Source organism: Sander lucioperca, chromosome 4 (assembly GCF_008315115.2).
Source record: "Sander lucioperca isolate FBNREF2018 chromosome 4, SLUC_FBN_1.2, whole genome shotgun sequence".
NCBI lineage: Eukaryota > Metazoa > Chordata > Actinopteri > Perciformes > Percidae > Sander > Sander lucioperca.
In genome coordinates this window covers 4,047,494-4,063,480 of record NC_050176.1, presented here as the reverse complement: position 1 = coordinate 4,063,480, position 15,987 = coordinate 4,047,494, and the positions used below count along the sequence as shown (strand labels likewise).

The following is a 15,987-nucleotide window of genomic DNA, read 5'->3' as shown; positions in this document are numbered from 1 at the left end:
TTAGACTCTGTGGCAGCTCCCTCTGGAGCCACAAAAGGCTTTATACAAGTTTTTCTCATATGCAGGAGTACTCCAGCACCCCTAAACTGACTTTAACGTTTTCCCTTTTTAAAGCTTGTATTTGTTATCCCCGAGCCTAACAAATAACAAATGTATTTTTCGTCTTCTGTTGTAGAAACGTCGGACATTCCCCCAAACATAACATCTGCTGAGAAAAGAACTGAACTTCTGAAATGTAAGTGCATGAGCGCAGCAGGGATCTGTCCCTCATATAGTAGTACAGTAGCAACCACGTTTTGTTATTTGAATGGTCTATTTATTTTTTTTCTGTCCCCACCAGATGGCACGATACTCACTTTGGATCCAAAGACGGCCCACAAACGCATCGCGCTGAGCGAGGGCTTCACTAAGGCCTCTGTGTCAGACGAGCACGCAAACTACCCCGACTGCCCCGAACGCTTCGCCGTCTGCTCCCAGGTGCTCGCCTCCAAGGGCTTCTCTAGAGGCCGCCACTACTGGGAAGTCCGGCTGAGCAGCAGCAACTTCATTGGCGTAGGCTTGGCCTACAGCAGCATTGACCGCAAAGGTCCCACCAGTCGACTGGGCCGCAACGCCCAGTCCTGGTGCGTGGAGTGGTTTAACGTCAAGCTGTCGGCTTGGTACAACAGCAGTGAGACCGTGCTGGTCAATCCCAATCCAAAGCGCATAGGCGTGCTGTTGGATTGTGACGAGGGCACTGCTACGTTCTATAACGTGGCCGACCGGGCATACCCCTTCCACTCCTTTGTGTTCCCGTTTGCTGAAGCTGTGTATCCGGCTTTCTGGATTTTCTCAAGTGGCTCGTCCATTTCTTTGTGCAAGTTGCAGGCATGAGAAGCATATGCAATTTAATGGCATATGCAGACACACACACACACACACACACACACACACACACATATATATATATATATATATATATATATATATATATTTGTTCTAATTGCAATTTATGGCATTTTGTGCTGTTGGAATGGGTCAGGTGAACCAATGATTATGCCCACTATTAGTGCTTACTTAGTGCCCCTCTGTTAGTTCTGCTTTAAACCAAGAAAATGAAGGAATATATGGTGGTGGTTGATCTGCCCAGCCTGAGAATATTAGTCCACAGACAGCTTTAAGCATCACAACTGAACTGGATGTCAAGAGTTAATAGCATGTCATAGCTACTGTAAGTCCCTAGCTGTTGTCGTTAGCTGTGCTAGCTGTGATTCACAGCCGCTGAATTTGTGGTTGTGAGACAAACAAAAACAAGCTGGCTTTACAACACAGGAAGAGCAATATATTCTGTGTTTTCAAGCCTACAAACGGCATCCCAAGTGCTTGGGACGCAACTATGAGTTCCAAGCACTTCATAATAAGTATTTAAAAACAAGATTAAAAAAAGTGGTTTTAAAGGCTATATTATATATCTTGTATGCAGTAGGAATAAAAACCCTAATGCTGTTTGATGGCAAAAGATGAGCAGCATCAATGATCTGCTACTTTTTTTCCCCTCAAACTTAACTGAAACGGATGCGAAACGTATACAGCAAGTAGTTAACAATATAACTCAGTCCCTTTCAGCCAGTTGCCTTGATGGCCTGAAGCTGGGAGGAGCGGTAGCTGGGTTATCTTGTGTTGGTTTCAAGTTTCAGAGATTTGATCTACTTCCTCCTTTACTAGGATTATAACAACACACACAGAGCACACCGTACACTTACCGTACAGCGTGTGTGTGCAAGTGTGTCTCCTGTATTGCGAATGTGACTGGAAAAAAAAGTGATTTAATTACATCACTCTCCAGCATATGTCAGTACAGTGTTTTCATGTGACATCTGCATGTGAAAGATGTATTGTTTTGGAGTGCAGCTCTTAAGGTTATAGGGCTGGGTGATATGGCAAAAGGTTAAGATATTTTCAAATCACGTCATTATACGAGTCATTTCTGGTGACCTTAAAGATTTCCTATGTTCCTTAGATCTTTCCAGTTTTTGAAACCAAAACAACACTAAAAGATTGCCCAGTGATTGGCTAGAAATAGACAGAGGGTTCCTGTGATGTGATTGGCTGTTCATGTGCATAAGCAGTGTATACCCAATGGACAGACAAACTTTGTTCATCAAGATAAGATAAGAAAAGAAATTGTCCGTATCACCCAGCCCTACATCTTTACTTCCTGAACTCTTTGACTGATTCAGCTGATGACAAGAGAAGTCCTATAGACTCTGTTTCATCACTTTCCGACAGTCTCTCTTTTTGTTATTTTTATGATATTGTGCCATTTTTATTGGTGGAGTTTGAGCCAGGAAGTAATTGGTAGAGAGAGAGAGAGAGAACATGCAGCAATGGTCCTTGGCCAAATTTGAACCCGGGATGCGATGTTTGCATGGTGTGCTCCAAATGCTATAATGTCACATCTATGGGAGGCACAATAAACCAACAAGCCAACAGAGTGGCTCGGTTGGCTTTTTGTAAGGTGGTAGGAAGGTAGTTACACGTATAGTTTCACAGGGGTGAATTATTTGTTACGTGATACAAAGTTTACCCCCGGCTTGTAAGATGAGTTTGCCAAAGCACACTGGCGACTCGATCGTGCAGGTGCTGAAGGTGTGAAATTACATACCGTATGGGTGTCTGAGATCGGTCTACATAACATACGGTACATTAACAGTGAATTGAAGTCAGCTGTTTGAGTATGGTTCTCTTTGTTCTTTTTTGACAAAGGTACTGACCTCACTGCATTTACAGTGCTCATATTATGCTCATTTTCAGGTTCATAATTGTATTTAGAGGTTATATCAGAAGAGGTTTACATGGTTTAATTTTAAAAAAACACCATATATTTGTTGTACTACACATTGCTGCAGCTCCTCTTTTCACCCTGTGTGTTGAGCTCTCTGTTTTAGCTACAGAGTGAGACATCTCACTTCTGTTCCATCTTTGCTGGGAGTCGCACATGCGCAGTACCTCGGTCAGCACTTCTAGCCAGTCAGAAGCAGAGTATGAGGGCGTGCCACGCTAGCAGCTAGGTGAGCATGATAACATGTGTTACAAAGTGACGCACGTTTGTCTCTGAAGTAAAGGCTGGACTACAATAGAGCTGTTTGGAGCACTTTGTGAACATTGTTTTCTGTTGGAGGTGGTAAGTCCCTTTGGGGAGGACTTTGGGCTTTTTCACTTTGTAAACCTATTACGTGCACACACAAAAAATAGGTTGAAGCCACATATTGTATGTTGTTTATGGTCTCATTTGTGTTTGTTGATAGTTATGTTGTGCACTTATATTGTAGGTGGTGGGCGTTTTCATCGCGGTTTGAGCGGAAGTGATAACATATTTGTTTGCTTCACCTGTTCACCTGAGATTTTTGGGCTTTGACAGAGGGTCAGGGGTGAGCCTGGGAGTAAACTTTCTGTTGACCGCACTAAAGCACTTATTTCTTTACTCACAAGGTAACTTTACATTTGGTAACTGCAGTGCTAATTGTATTTAACGTGTGGAGGAATAAATCCACGCAATATAATCTTGAGCGCGTCAGCGTGTTTATGCATCTCTGTGTTTAGTCCCTCGCGGCAGCACTTTGTTGGACTGCTTACAGCCGCAACAAGATGTATAACACAATAAAGGAAAAGGGGAAAAAGCCAAAAAGCATAATATGAGCACTTTAAGGCGTTCAGAAATCACTGTTGTATGGAGTGACCTAACTGATATGCTGGTTAAGGTCCGTACATGATGACTTCCGTGGGGAATTAACCAGTTAACTGTTGGATTGGTTAAAAGATCTCTGTAAGGCATTTCAGGCCATGCACCTCAGGTATATGGACCTTTTTATTTTTAGGTAACACGCCAAAATATGAAGGTACCGAACATCACTGCATGTAAAGTCTGAACCTGTATAGTGAAATCTGCCGTTTTTACTATATATCAACACAATGGAGAATTATGGTTTGGGACACAACTTTGTGAAACTACCATAATAAGTGTCCGAGTACTAATATTGTGTTGACAATGGTCTACGCTTACTACCAAGCTTAAATAACATAACAGGTGTCTCTATGCGTAGCAGAATGAAGGCATTTGTCATGCAACATGTGATTCTTTTGCTTATGTTTTTGGCTAAAATATATCTTACATCACCCGCAGTGGCTTGCAGATCATTTTGTTTGTTTGCTGATCCTCAACTGAAATATATAGTTAATTAGTCTTTGTATCTAATATTTTCAAGGGTCCCAGTGCATTGGATTTTATCCAAATTGTGTGCCGTCAAAAGTTATCTTTAAACTAAACTTTGTGTAATGCTTCATGCGTGGTGGTTGTTGACATGAACTAATTTATGTCATTGTCTTGACTTTATAAAGATTATTGTTCTATTGCATTTGGTTGAATCAAAATCAGTTTGTAACACAAATGAACCAATGAATGCTATTAATAAAATATGATTTTTTTCCTCTCAGACACACTTCGTTTTTCTTTTGAAGAAGCCACAAATGGTTTATGGAGCAGTCCAAGATTTTGGGAAATGCCCCTATCTCTGTGTCTCATTCAGATATGGGTCCATAAGCACATGACATTGATATTAATCCTCTCATGTCATTCATCTGTATTACTGAAAATGTCACTTCCTTTATTCTGTTGACCATTTTAGTAGTCCAAATAAATGCTTTTCCTGACTCATTCTTACCGCTTCACAAGTAGAGGCATTACACGGCTAATAACCGGTTGCCTTCAGCCACATAAGAAGCATGGTGGACTTTCTAAATAAAGGCTTTTAATTATTGCAATTATTGTGTGGAGGTGGCACACGATGCAGGATGTAACATCAATAGTCCTACACTTATTTAGGTTGCATTTTCTGTCTACACATATGTATAGGCTACTGCATATACAGTATATACTTGGTAAATAAACATTGCGTTTTGAAACAACTTATTTTTGGTTACAGTTATATGATTGATCAATCAAGTGATTTACTTTTCTATTCAGTTTTACATTTGTGTCTTTGGTTTGCAAATAATTGTATTACTTAACACCATTGGTATTGAATAAACTCATTTATAGTTGGGTGGCAGATATATCAGGACTTCTGAAATATATAGGCTAGTAACTCATTATTTTTGACTTTTAATTGATCTTACTGGTGTTAAATCATTTGTTGTATTTTATTACAATATAATTAATTGTATGTGAAGCACTTTGTAATTTGTTTTGAAAAGTGTTTTATAAATGAAGGTATTATAGGCTATGTATAGGCTATATTTTTCAAGAGAAAATTTCACAATTTTTCCGTTTATCTATTTTCATTTAGATAGGCCTACATTTGATTGCAATGTTGCAATGTTACACAGCTCTGTTTAGGTTACATTTTCTTCTCGTAGATCTTTACTCATTGTATGTAGGCATACATTTGAGTTTGTATTTAACACTTGTTTAATTTGGCAATGTAGCCTAGAGAGAGAGAGAGAGAGAGAGAGAGAGAGAGAGAGAGAGAGAGAGAGAGAGAGAGAGAGAGAGAGAGAGAGAGAGAGAGAGAGAGAGAGAGAGAGCATTTGCTTTTAGGAAGCGGTCAGAAGTCACGAGTTGTTGGGCGGAGATGCGCAGTGACTGAATTGAGGCGTTATTAATAAACTACGCCCGCCCTTTCAATAGCATTCGTACGTAGTTTGCTGCACTAGAGCAAGGTATGTGGGGGAACAAAAGAAAAAGTCTACTGGTATTGTAGTCTATCAGATTTCAGACATATCGTGAAAAGCTCGAAGGACGAGTTAAGTTTCGTTTCTCCCTCGCAGCCTCATCTGACGTTTCATCATGGCCGAGATGGACGACAGTCAGTTTTCTCTGATGAGTCTGGAGGATGAACTGACCTGCAGCATCTGTCTGAGTCCCTTTGACTGTCCGGTGACCATCCCCTGCGGACACAACTTCTGCCAGGAATGTCTCCTTGACACCTGGAAGGAGGACTCGTACAGCTGTCCTCAGTGTCGGACCCACTTCGCCACCAAACCGGAGCTGAAGAAAAACACGGTCCTCAGCACCGTTGTGGAGACTTTCAACTTGAGTACGAGCAAGTGCGAGGCCGGCCTGAAAGAGACGTCAGAGGAGAGCGATGAAGCCGAGGAGGAGGAGGAGGAGGAGGAGGAGGATGTCATACGTTGTGATACATGTATGGAAGCAGAAGCGTCCCAGACCTGCCTCACCTGCATGGCCTCTTACTGCGAGGAGCACCTGCGGCCTCACCGGGAAAACCCGAAGTTTAGCGTCCACCAACTGATTGAGCCTCTCGGCGACCTGTCGGAGCGTATCTGCCCGGACCACCACAAGCTGATGGAGCTCTTCTGCAGCCAACATGGCCGCCCAATCTGCAGCCTCTGCCTCCAGCAAGTCCACAAAGGATGCTCCTTCATTTCTCCAGAGGAGCAGAGGGACCTGAAAGAGGTAAAGTGTGTGTGTGTGTGTGTGTTTGTGTTTAGGGGGTAAATACACTGATATTACCACTACTTACGGATGGGGCGCCCCTGCTAGCTCACCTGGTGTAGCGCACCCCATGTACAAAGTTTCTGTCCTTACAGCAGCAGCCGCTGGCTCGATTCCGATCAACGGCCCTTTGCTGCATGTCATTTCCCCTCTGTCGCCCTCTTTCCTGTCTTCTTCTGTCCTGTCAAATAAAGGCTTTAAATGCCCAAACGTAACATACTTCTCTGTGTACTGAATCTGCATTCTATATCTGTCATTGTAGATTGAACTCAGAGACAAGTTGGGTGTGCTGGATGGGAAGATTGAGAAGACTGAGAATGTTATGTTTCAAATCAATGACATGCAGAGAAAGCTGAAGGTAATTTCTATTTATCGCATTTTGCTGGTTTTCACAAGAATAGGAAACAAATTAGTGATTAGTGATTCACAAAGGAAAATGTGATGGCAGTTACATCATTCAATTAAATTGTATTTTATTTATAGTATCAAATCATAACAAGAGTTATCTCAAGACACTTTGCAGATAGAGTAGGTCTAGACCACACTCTATAATTTACAAAGACCCAACAATTCCAGTAATTCCCCCAAGAGCAAGCATTTAGTGCGACAGTGGCGAGGAAAAACTTCCTTTTAGGGAGAAACCTCGGACAGACCCAGGCTCTTGGTAGGCGGTGCCAATCATGTCAGTTTGTCTATCTATTTCCTTGTTACTGTATTTATCTATGGCTCCTCTCGCGGTCCTTGCCTAGGACGCAGCAACCAAAAGGAAGACAGCATATGCAGCTGTGTACCAGCAGATGCGGGATATGCTGGCCCAAGAAGAACGCGAGGCCCAACATGAGGTGGACGGCGAGCTGGAGATTTGCCAGACAAAACTTCGGGACTTCATGAAGAGATTGACTGAGAATATGGACAACATGACCAAAGCCAGAGAAGATGTCAACAGTCTGCTGAGTGAATCCCAAACAGTGGCCTTTCTACAGGTGGGTTGTCAGAGGAATATGAAGTAGAGGAGGGGAAAGGAAAGGGGAATTGAGGTTTAGTCTAAAAAGAAATGAGACATAAATAAACAGTACAGAGAGAGATCAAAATTCAAATGAGGACATTGGTCTTAATATTGTATATACTAGGAATATTCTTATGTTTCTAAAACACCCCCCCTCAAGTGGGGGGATTTGATGCTTTTCTCTGTAATATATATTAGTGAAAACACATTCCCTTTAATAAGTATTTTCCTTTTTTGGTTCTTGTCCCTTGTTCCTCACAGGCGTCATTTGACTTGCCTAGGGTTGCTAAGTTTGAACCTCACGCCCCTCGAATCAACCTGGACTCCAAGAAGGTGACGGCAACACAGGCCTTCTCTACTGCCCTGAAGGAGCATCTGACAGACCTCCTGAAACAGCCGGTTGACGCCAGACTGCTGAAACTTAAACCAGGTAACTGTGCAGGTACATTCTGAGTGGGAGACGTAACATTCAGAGATGTTATGAAATTATAATGAAGGCAATCGTGTCCAATTTTGTTGCAGAACTTAAAGGGGTGATAGGGTATTTCACACAGTTCCTTAAGGTCTCCGAATAGGGTATGTAACATTGGTTGGGCTGAAAATGGCCCGGGTGCTGTTCTATGTGCACTAATGCAACCCTGTGAAATAGCCCTAGAACTAAACAAGAGTTTTTCTCCCTTATATGGTATGCTCATGAATATTTAGATGAGCTGCGCGCTGATTGGTTGGTTTACAACGAGCGAAGCGCACACACACACACACACACACAGACACACACACACACAGCCCCTCCCCTCTGTGCACACCGTGTCTCCATGTCGTCGTCCCCCCCCCTCCAGCAGCACGCAGCCCGTTGCAAGTCTTCTGCGCCGCCACGTTAGATCCACAAGTCCCGCTCCATTGTCCGATATCTACTCGTTCTAAACACTTTTCTCTTTGTGTGCATGTTAGGGCTGTTGGAACGAATGCCGAAATTCGAATATAATTTGAATAGTAAAAAAATCAATACTACTCGAATGCTGAAATTACTACTCGAATGTGACTTTTTTTTATAAATATGTTGGCTAATGTTAGCTAATCTCCCTCTTCTCGTCATGGCCTACTCATGTCACATCTTATGAACAATAACTTAGCGGGAGTGAGAAACACAAGGCATTGTGAGGTCTAAGATAACGTTAGTACAACATTACGGAGCTAATGTTAGCTATGTACCGAGTAACGTAAGTACACGGGGGAGTGACAGGCTGCGGCTGGAAATCGTAAGAAGGACGGGAAATAGTTTTAAAGGACAATTCTGGCGCAAAACGAACCTAGGGGTTATTAACAGATGTGTACCCAGTCTGTCGCTCTCTGGGACATGTTTTCATGCTAATCGAATGCGTTTGGAGCTTTAACGGGGCTACCGCGGACCGCTGGTTAGCTTGAAATGCTAGTATTCGGGGCATGGGGACACTCAAATTAAATCGCTATTTAATACCACTAAAAAGGCTCGAGGAATCTCCATAGACAGTATGGGAATTCCACGTTGCACGGCGTTCGACTAGTCATGACTGGTTTCCAAGATGGCTCCTGCAAGTAAACATGACGCGACTGTCTTTATAATCATCTTTTTAATAAACTATCTGTACACTTAGAACGTTGTCAATGCTTTGTTTCACATTTAGGGAAGCCTTTTTAGTGGTATTAAATAGCGATTTAATTTGAGTGTCCCCATGCCCCGAATACTAGCATTTCAAGCTAACCAGCAGTCCGCGGTAGCCCCGTTAAAGCTCCAAACTCATTCGATTAGCATGAAAACATGTCCCAGAGAGCGACAGAGTGGGTACACATCAGTTAATAACCCCTAGGTTCGTTTTGCGCCGGAATTGTCCTTTAACATGACTTTAAAATCGACTTCCACCAAGCCAAAGTGCTTATGTTAACATTAGTTAGCTCGTTCTTGTTTTCTAACTGCGTCGCGAGGTATAGTAACGTTAGCGCAGCTGTGAGCTTCATGAAGACAGCTAAAGGTAATGTTAGCTGCCCTACAGCTGTCAGAGTTAGCTTCTACTTATATATTACCTTCTAACAGCTGTATTCTCAGTAACGTGACAATCTGCAAGAAACAGGTTGCTTATAAATCACTAAAATAGTAGTGACAGCACCGTTTGGCTTAGTTATTAATGCCGTTAGCATCGTTTGTTACTTACCTAACTAGTTTATGACAAAACGTTTCGGCTGTGCTTTCTAACATGATGTCATTGTGCTAACCGAGCACTGTTAGCCTTTACAACAGAGCCGCTTCACTACACTTGTTGAAAATGTTTCATTCCAGAGTTCTCTGTTGATTTGTGTTTGTCGCTGTGTGCGTGGTGGAAAATGAATGTAAACAAAGTTGTGTGCAGGTCCCCTCAAGGCCAGGCTAATGTTGGAAGCCCCTCTAGTGGACAGAACGTGTAACAACAACCACATGCTTGTAATGCCATCGACAATGCATAAGCCTGAGTAGTGTTGTACATATTATTTTACAGGCTGCAATTGAGCATTGAATATTAAAAAAAATATCAACTGGAATTTGAATGGTATTATAGAGGAAGATTGACAGCTCTAGTGCATGTACACACATGGACTTAGCTGTGAGCTGCGCTGTGTACTTTAGAAAGAAGAAAGTTTGGAAGTTTATAGGATATGGAAAATGAACCACGGTTGTAAATGCAGTGTTCCAGGCTGAACAACGGAATACTGGCCCAGAGAAAAGTGTTTAGAACGAGTAGATATCGGACAATGGAGCGGGACTTGTGGATCTAACGCGGCGGCGCAGAGGACTTGCAACGGGCGGTGTGCTGCTGGAGCTGCTGAAGAGTTGACGTCAACTTTTAGCTTTGTTGGGATTCGCCCGTTTTCAGCGGCAGTTTCAAATTGTGAGATTTGCAGAGGAAAGGGATGTCAATGGGACATCGAGGTTCTCTGTATGTCCTATTTTACCCACGAACTGTCGTTATTCAACTATGACAAGGTAAACTCGGTTTTGCATTCTATCACCCCTTTAACACTGGCATTGTTGCGCCTGGTGAGTTTGTGTCATGTGGGAGATCCTGGGAGATGGAGTCCAATGTTGACTTTGTGGTTGCTTTTTGTCTTGTGGTGGCGGGCTAACTGTTTGACTTTCTGTCTTTTGTTGTAAGATGAAAAAGCAGTTCCTGTCTCAGCACCTGCAAGTACTACTGGATCTCAGCCAGAATTTGGTATGTTCATCTATCTCTATGAAGATATTATCTAATAGATGGCCGCCTCTGTGTGTTGGTGCACATTGTTTTGTCTTGTTTTATATTGTTAAATATTTCATATTGATGTTTAATATGTTTACGTATGCACCAACTACTAAGGCAAATGCCTTGGAAGTATTACTTACTTGGCAGTAAATCCTCTTCTGATTCTGTTTCTGAATACAGTAGAACACGTACCTATAATCAAATATCTGCACATCCATATTAGCTTTAAATTCAAAGACAAAAATGCTAAATTTGTGGATTTTTGCTAGTCAAATGTATGTGTGGTGTGCATACTGGATCTCTGAAGTTTTGATAAAACTATTTTATGAGCATTTTGTAACACAGCTCTTTACAATGTGATAAAGCCCTCATGGGGGCAAGAAATGCTTTTCTGATTTCACCTGTTTCAGAAGTACCAGAGCCTCCACCGCCCATGTCCCACAGTCCAGCCTGTCCACCCATGCAGCCGTATTACCAGCCAGTTCCTGTTCCTGTTTATATGGGGGGTGGATTCCAGCCTTCACATGCAGGCTGGAACCAAGCCCATCATCCACCAGGCCCTCATTGGGGGCCGCGGTTTACTGGAGGACAAAAGACAAGTAAGCAAGATACAAACATACAATCATAAACGCGTGATTACATTGTTATATTGATCATGACAATATGATTAAAAGAAATTCAAAGACAGCGATGCAACCCCGGGAACACTGAGATGAAACAGTGGGCTGACAGCAGCACATAGACTGCACCAATCTTCACTCTGATCGTATCACTTTTCTACTAAAACTTATGCCCTCAGAATGATTTAATCACATACAAATTCTACACAATGTAATTAAGCATGCATCTATGGAATCACCGAAATCAATCAATCAATCAATCAATCAATCAATCAATCAATCAGCCCACCAACCAATCAACAGATTGAACGATGACATGCAATACGCAATAAAATTGAACACCTACCCTGCGAAGCCAAACTTGCAGAATTCTCCAAACTTCAGACCCTCAGGAATATCAAGTAAAAAAACAGAAGAAAATCGTCTGCAAGCCAGCTCATAAAGCCATCCCAAACAAGGCTGGGGAATCGTGCAACAGAAGCCATACAGTCAAAAACAAAGGTACAAGAGAAGTACATTTTTTGTAAGCAAGAATGCATTTTTCACAGCCATATTTCAGCTTGCGGAGCCTTCACGCTGGAAACGACAGCCATAAATTGAGCTTAATGGTCATTTTGGATGAAAGAGTAGGATGTACAGTCCGACATTGCCATTCATAGAACTACACTTCTGCTAAAAAAAAATACTTCCCTTGTTTTGTCTTTCATAAAACAAATTTTCCTCATTTTTTCCTCTTACAGACAAGAAAAGTGATGCCAGTCACCAGCCCTCCCAAAGTATGTCATTTATATTATATTGCACAATGAAATTTGATTTTATTAATATGCTTTTTGTGCAGAATTTTAATAATATTGCCATTACAATAAGGCCAATAAGAAACTTGAGTGGCTTTGTGGGTAAAAAGCTTTGTTTTGCTTCTTCCCGTTTTTGTGCCGATGTTTGAGCCAACTGTTTGTTACACAACATTGAACAGCCGCTCTGAACTTGTGGTGCTGGTCATATCGATTTGTCTTCCAAATTGGAACCATGTTCTACATTTGTACAAGCAGTTTTGAAATGTAATCCTGTGGGTTTGTAACCAAGGTTATTTTTTATTATGGTTGTCTGTATAATGAGCTCCAGGTACTGTATGTGGGCAGGGCTTCTTTGACGTGCGGTTGTTTCCATTGGAAATGTTCGGACTTTTGCAGATTAGATCCGTTTAGGTAGCTCGACAATATCCATGTGTCACACAACTGTGTGCATCTGCAGCCTTCACCAGGACAACAGTCGAGTTAGCAGCGTGACACACGCGGTCTAAAGTTCACACGGAGCGTTCCAATACAAACAACAGGTCAAAGCCCTTCCCATATACTGTACCTGTACTCCCTAAATTACCTGTGTGACAAGATGTTGGCAAACACTGAAGGCTTTTGGCAAGTTGCATTTATAATTGTAGCTTCAAGAGAAATTACAGACATTCATTCGGTTTTATTTTAACAATTTGAGCATAAATTAGTTCAGAAAATTCCTATCAGTTTGGTAAGTGGCACAACTCTCACACTACAGAAACCTCTTTTGATATTTTCCTTCAGAACAAGACAAAAGGCCTAACCCTAAACCAGGAGGAAATAACCCAGGTGCCAAAGGAACTGCTTCCACTAAGAAAGACAATCCCAGAAGCCATCCTCCATCAGAGAAAACAACTAAGCACCATCCATGGCCTAAAACTAAGTAGACACAGCACATGTGTTTGCGTCAGCAGTCCTGATACAGCGAGGCACTGTTAAGCTCCATTTTCACGATGCACCAGTCTTATCAGTCGATCACATGATAGGGAACGGCACTATCCCGTTGCTTTTTCAGTGCTTAAATCAACAGCACACATACTTTGGCGCTTGTTTGCATGACTTTGAATAATTATCATTATGAATATGTGCTGTATTTTTTTTTTTTTTTTTTTACATAAGGACAATATGCGTGTGAATAAATGATTGGGTAGCAGTTGCTTTAAAATGAACACGAGATTTTCAAGCAGCTTGACTTTGGTATTTGTTTAACTGGTAAATGATTAACCCATTCCAATGTAATGATGTCAGTGGGATCGTTTTATGCTACCCAACAGGAGCATAGGGCTGCTATGATCTCTAGGCCTGGGTATCGCCAATGATTTCCCCAAATCAATTCTATTCCGATTCCATTCTCGACATCGATTAGGTTAGGGGAATTTCAGATGAATTAATTGATATCAGATCACTCAAAAAAAAAAAAAAAAAAAAAAAAAAAAAGACCAATTTTAATTGGAGGATTGATTATTTTAACCCAGCCATTATGACCTCTGACCAGGGATCATAGCAGCAGTTTCTTCTTCAAGTGACTTAGAATAGACCTTAATTAAAACACAGAGACATGTGGCTTGTATAAGAAAATATTTATGGGAATGTGTTCAAATCACTTCATTACATTCAGTTCAATCAAAAATCTGTTTTCTGTCGTAACAATTTCACCAAACCCTCTTTACTGCCATTGTGTAAACAGCTGTTTTACATGATTGTTACCAATAACAGCATATTCTCTACCAGACACCGTTTCTTTGTCTTTCATTCCCGATTAGCAGTGGCCACATACGGCTTCCTCTTTATTGATCACATCATAATCAAAATGAATTATCATTTTGTCATTATCTGCACATTCTTATATGCCTTTAAGGTTCTCTTATTTGTACAGATATTTGACCGCAAAAAAGTAAGCTTATTTAAATATATATTAATTAATAATGAAAACAGTTTGGTACACAACACAGTGAAATTTGCCTTGATAAATTGGAGTCTATACAAATACTGTTCTATATCTGCCAAGATTTAACAAATAACGGATTCGACTGACTCGAATTGGGAACATCTAAAACAACATATAACATCACAGTCATGTCCCTCCACCCCTAACAATACAACCTGTCAAAGTGTTTAGCCACGCTAGCAACTGTCATTATATGCCAGTGGACACATTTGTCTGATGGTTTCAACATGGAGACCCATAGGCGGAATTTACAGGAGGGATTACAACCCCTCCAATAACCTCCAATAATCAAAACTGCCCCCCCCCCAGAACCTTATATAATTTCCTTTACATAAATAAAGACATTTGCACCATAAATTGATGCAGAAAAGGCACAAATTGTTGCAGAAAGATTCATCCGGAATGCAAAAAGAGGAAGCGTTTGATGCTAAAAATTCAAATTTTGTTCAAAAGTGGAGATCTCAACCCCCCCCCAATATTGAACACAGAGTTACGCCCTTGACGACGCTACTTTGCCGTTGTTAAATCCTTACCACTAGTGGGGCAAAAAAAATTCAATAGTGGGGCCAGTAAAAAGGCTACGTTCAATCAACAGGCGTATCTTCTCTGCAATGGCCGCTTTTGGACAGCTTTCACTCCGCTCATCAGACTCAGCTGTACGTTGTCAACGGTCATCCGATCAAAGCTGTATAATCAGGTTTTTGCTTCGCCCACTTGGGGGAGGGGGGGGGCATGACTCCACAACAAGTGGAACCTCCCACACCTTTGACATATTTTGGTTTTATGAAGTTGCAGTGCCGAATATATTAGCAAACTAAAGCCTAGTTATGCAGACATGGGGAACATGTTTCTGGTAACTGTAAATTCAAATTTTTGTCTCTTTTTAGCTGTTTTGGTCTGCAGCATGTGCGGCTCTTTAGCCGCTAAGCTAGCACATTAGCTAGCTAATAGCCAGTTGCTGCTTTGGCTGTGTGCTGTTGGTGCTGCGCACATGACATCCGGTGGGTTTATCAGAGCTTCCTGCTGCTGCTGGAAACAAAGTTGATGAGATTCAACCAAGATCGTCATAAAACCATAAACAGAATTATTAAATAATTGGGATTATGATTTTTTTTTTTCATAAATCGGGCAGCCCTATATTGAGGTATATCTTTTTTTTTTTTTTTTTTTTTTCAACTAGGCCCATGCTGCTAGCGTGGCTGAAAACCTGCCAATAAACCCCAGTTACATGTAAGCTAATTCAGTGCAAACACGAGACACACGCACACAACTCTGGTAAACATGGAGGATAGGGTTGAAGTTCAAACAGGTGTCCTTGAGCGAGAAGACATTCACCAAACAAACAGAGAGGGCGATGAAACCACGAGGCTTGGTTACCTGCCAAGGAGGTGCATATTCCAGAAGCATAGGCATCACACGGCTAAAAACGGATCCCTGGTCAGCCTCATGAGCAGCGAGTTGGGTCCAGGTTCATTAAGAAAGCATTAACTAACATTCTACAGACTTTTTTTTTTCCTTTCTTTTTTTCCGGATATGGCTGTGAGCAACAGGCAACCCTACTGCAATAAAAACAGGACCACCTCGAATGGCAAAATTAAAATTTCCTGACGGGTAGGCTATTTGACACAGAAAAACAAAGGACGTGTTGCACGCATTATGTGGAGTACAGGAGCGATGCAACAAAGAAAACGCAACAGTTACATGCAAGTAACTCTGATGGTATTAATATTAAACTGTAGAGGTTTTAAGAGAAGACCAACTCTACTTGACCCGTCTACAGAGAATACTGTCTTTAGCCTGCCATCTAGTGGTGACTATTTGGTAAACCACAAATGAGGAAAA

General features: G+C 41.6%; 2 protein-coding genes across 8 annotated transcripts in view; both read left to right on the top strand.

The window, feature by feature from the left end:
- LOC116039606 (E3 ubiquitin/ISG15 ligase TRIM25-like) overlaps nt 1-2,511 on the top strand; it is a 14,763-nt gene extending 12,252 nt beyond the window's left edge. For all 4 annotated transcript variants that reach the window (XM_031284518.2, XM_036000334.1, XM_036000336.1 and 1 more), the window contains 2 exons: nt 176-235; nt 341-2,511. In XM_031284518.2, coding sequence (XP_031140378.1) covers nt 176-235; nt 341-873 — 593 coding nt within the window. In that variant the 3' untranslated portion in view covers nt 874-2,511. The remainder of the gene's footprint in view (nt 1-175; nt 236-340) is intronic.
- Nucleotides 1,864-15,987, top strand: LOC116039609 (E3 ubiquitin/ISG15 ligase TRIM25-like). 4 transcript variants are annotated; one of them, XM_031284520.2, is made up of 12 exons: nt 1,864-1,876; nt 5,739-6,451; nt 6,753-6,848; nt 7,240-7,473; nt 7,758-7,926; nt 9,306-9,308; nt 10,522-10,545; nt 10,661-10,720; nt 11,158-11,346; nt 11,752-11,868; nt 12,108-12,143; nt 12,942-15,987. In XM_031284520.2, exons 2-12 carry the CDS (start codon nt 5,825-5,827, stop codon nt 13,082-13,084), a joined length of 1,698 nt encoding a protein of 565 aa, XP_031140380.1. In that variant the 5' UTR covers nt 1,864-1,876; nt 5,739-5,824; the 3' UTR covers nt 13,085-15,987. The 4 variants fall into 4 exon arrangements, with proteins under 4 accessions (XP_031140380.1, XP_035856232.1, XP_031140383.1 ...); XM_031284523.2 differs by lacking the exons at nt 1,864-1,876; nt 11,752-11,868 and having other exon boundaries at nt 5,619-6,451; XM_036000339.1 differs by lacking the exons at nt 1,864-1,876; nt 9,306-9,308; nt 10,522-10,545 and having other exon boundaries at nt 5,608-6,451; nt 7,758-7,938.

Excerpts from the sequence above, each read along its gene's own strand:
- LOC116039609 (XM_031284520.2), top strand. The coding sequence starts at position 5,825 with ATGGCCGAGATGGACGACAGTCAGTTTTCTCTGATGAGTCTGGAGGAT. Across the intron at positions 10,721-11,157 it reads TGGATCTCAGCCAGAATTTG|AAGTACCAGAGCCTCCACCG; the intron begins GTATGTTCATCT and ends CACCTGTTTCAG. Across the intron at positions 11,347-11,751 it reads TACTGGAGGACAAAAGACAA|ACCCTCAGGAATATCAAGTA; the intron begins GTAAGCAAGATA and ends TCCAAACTTCAG.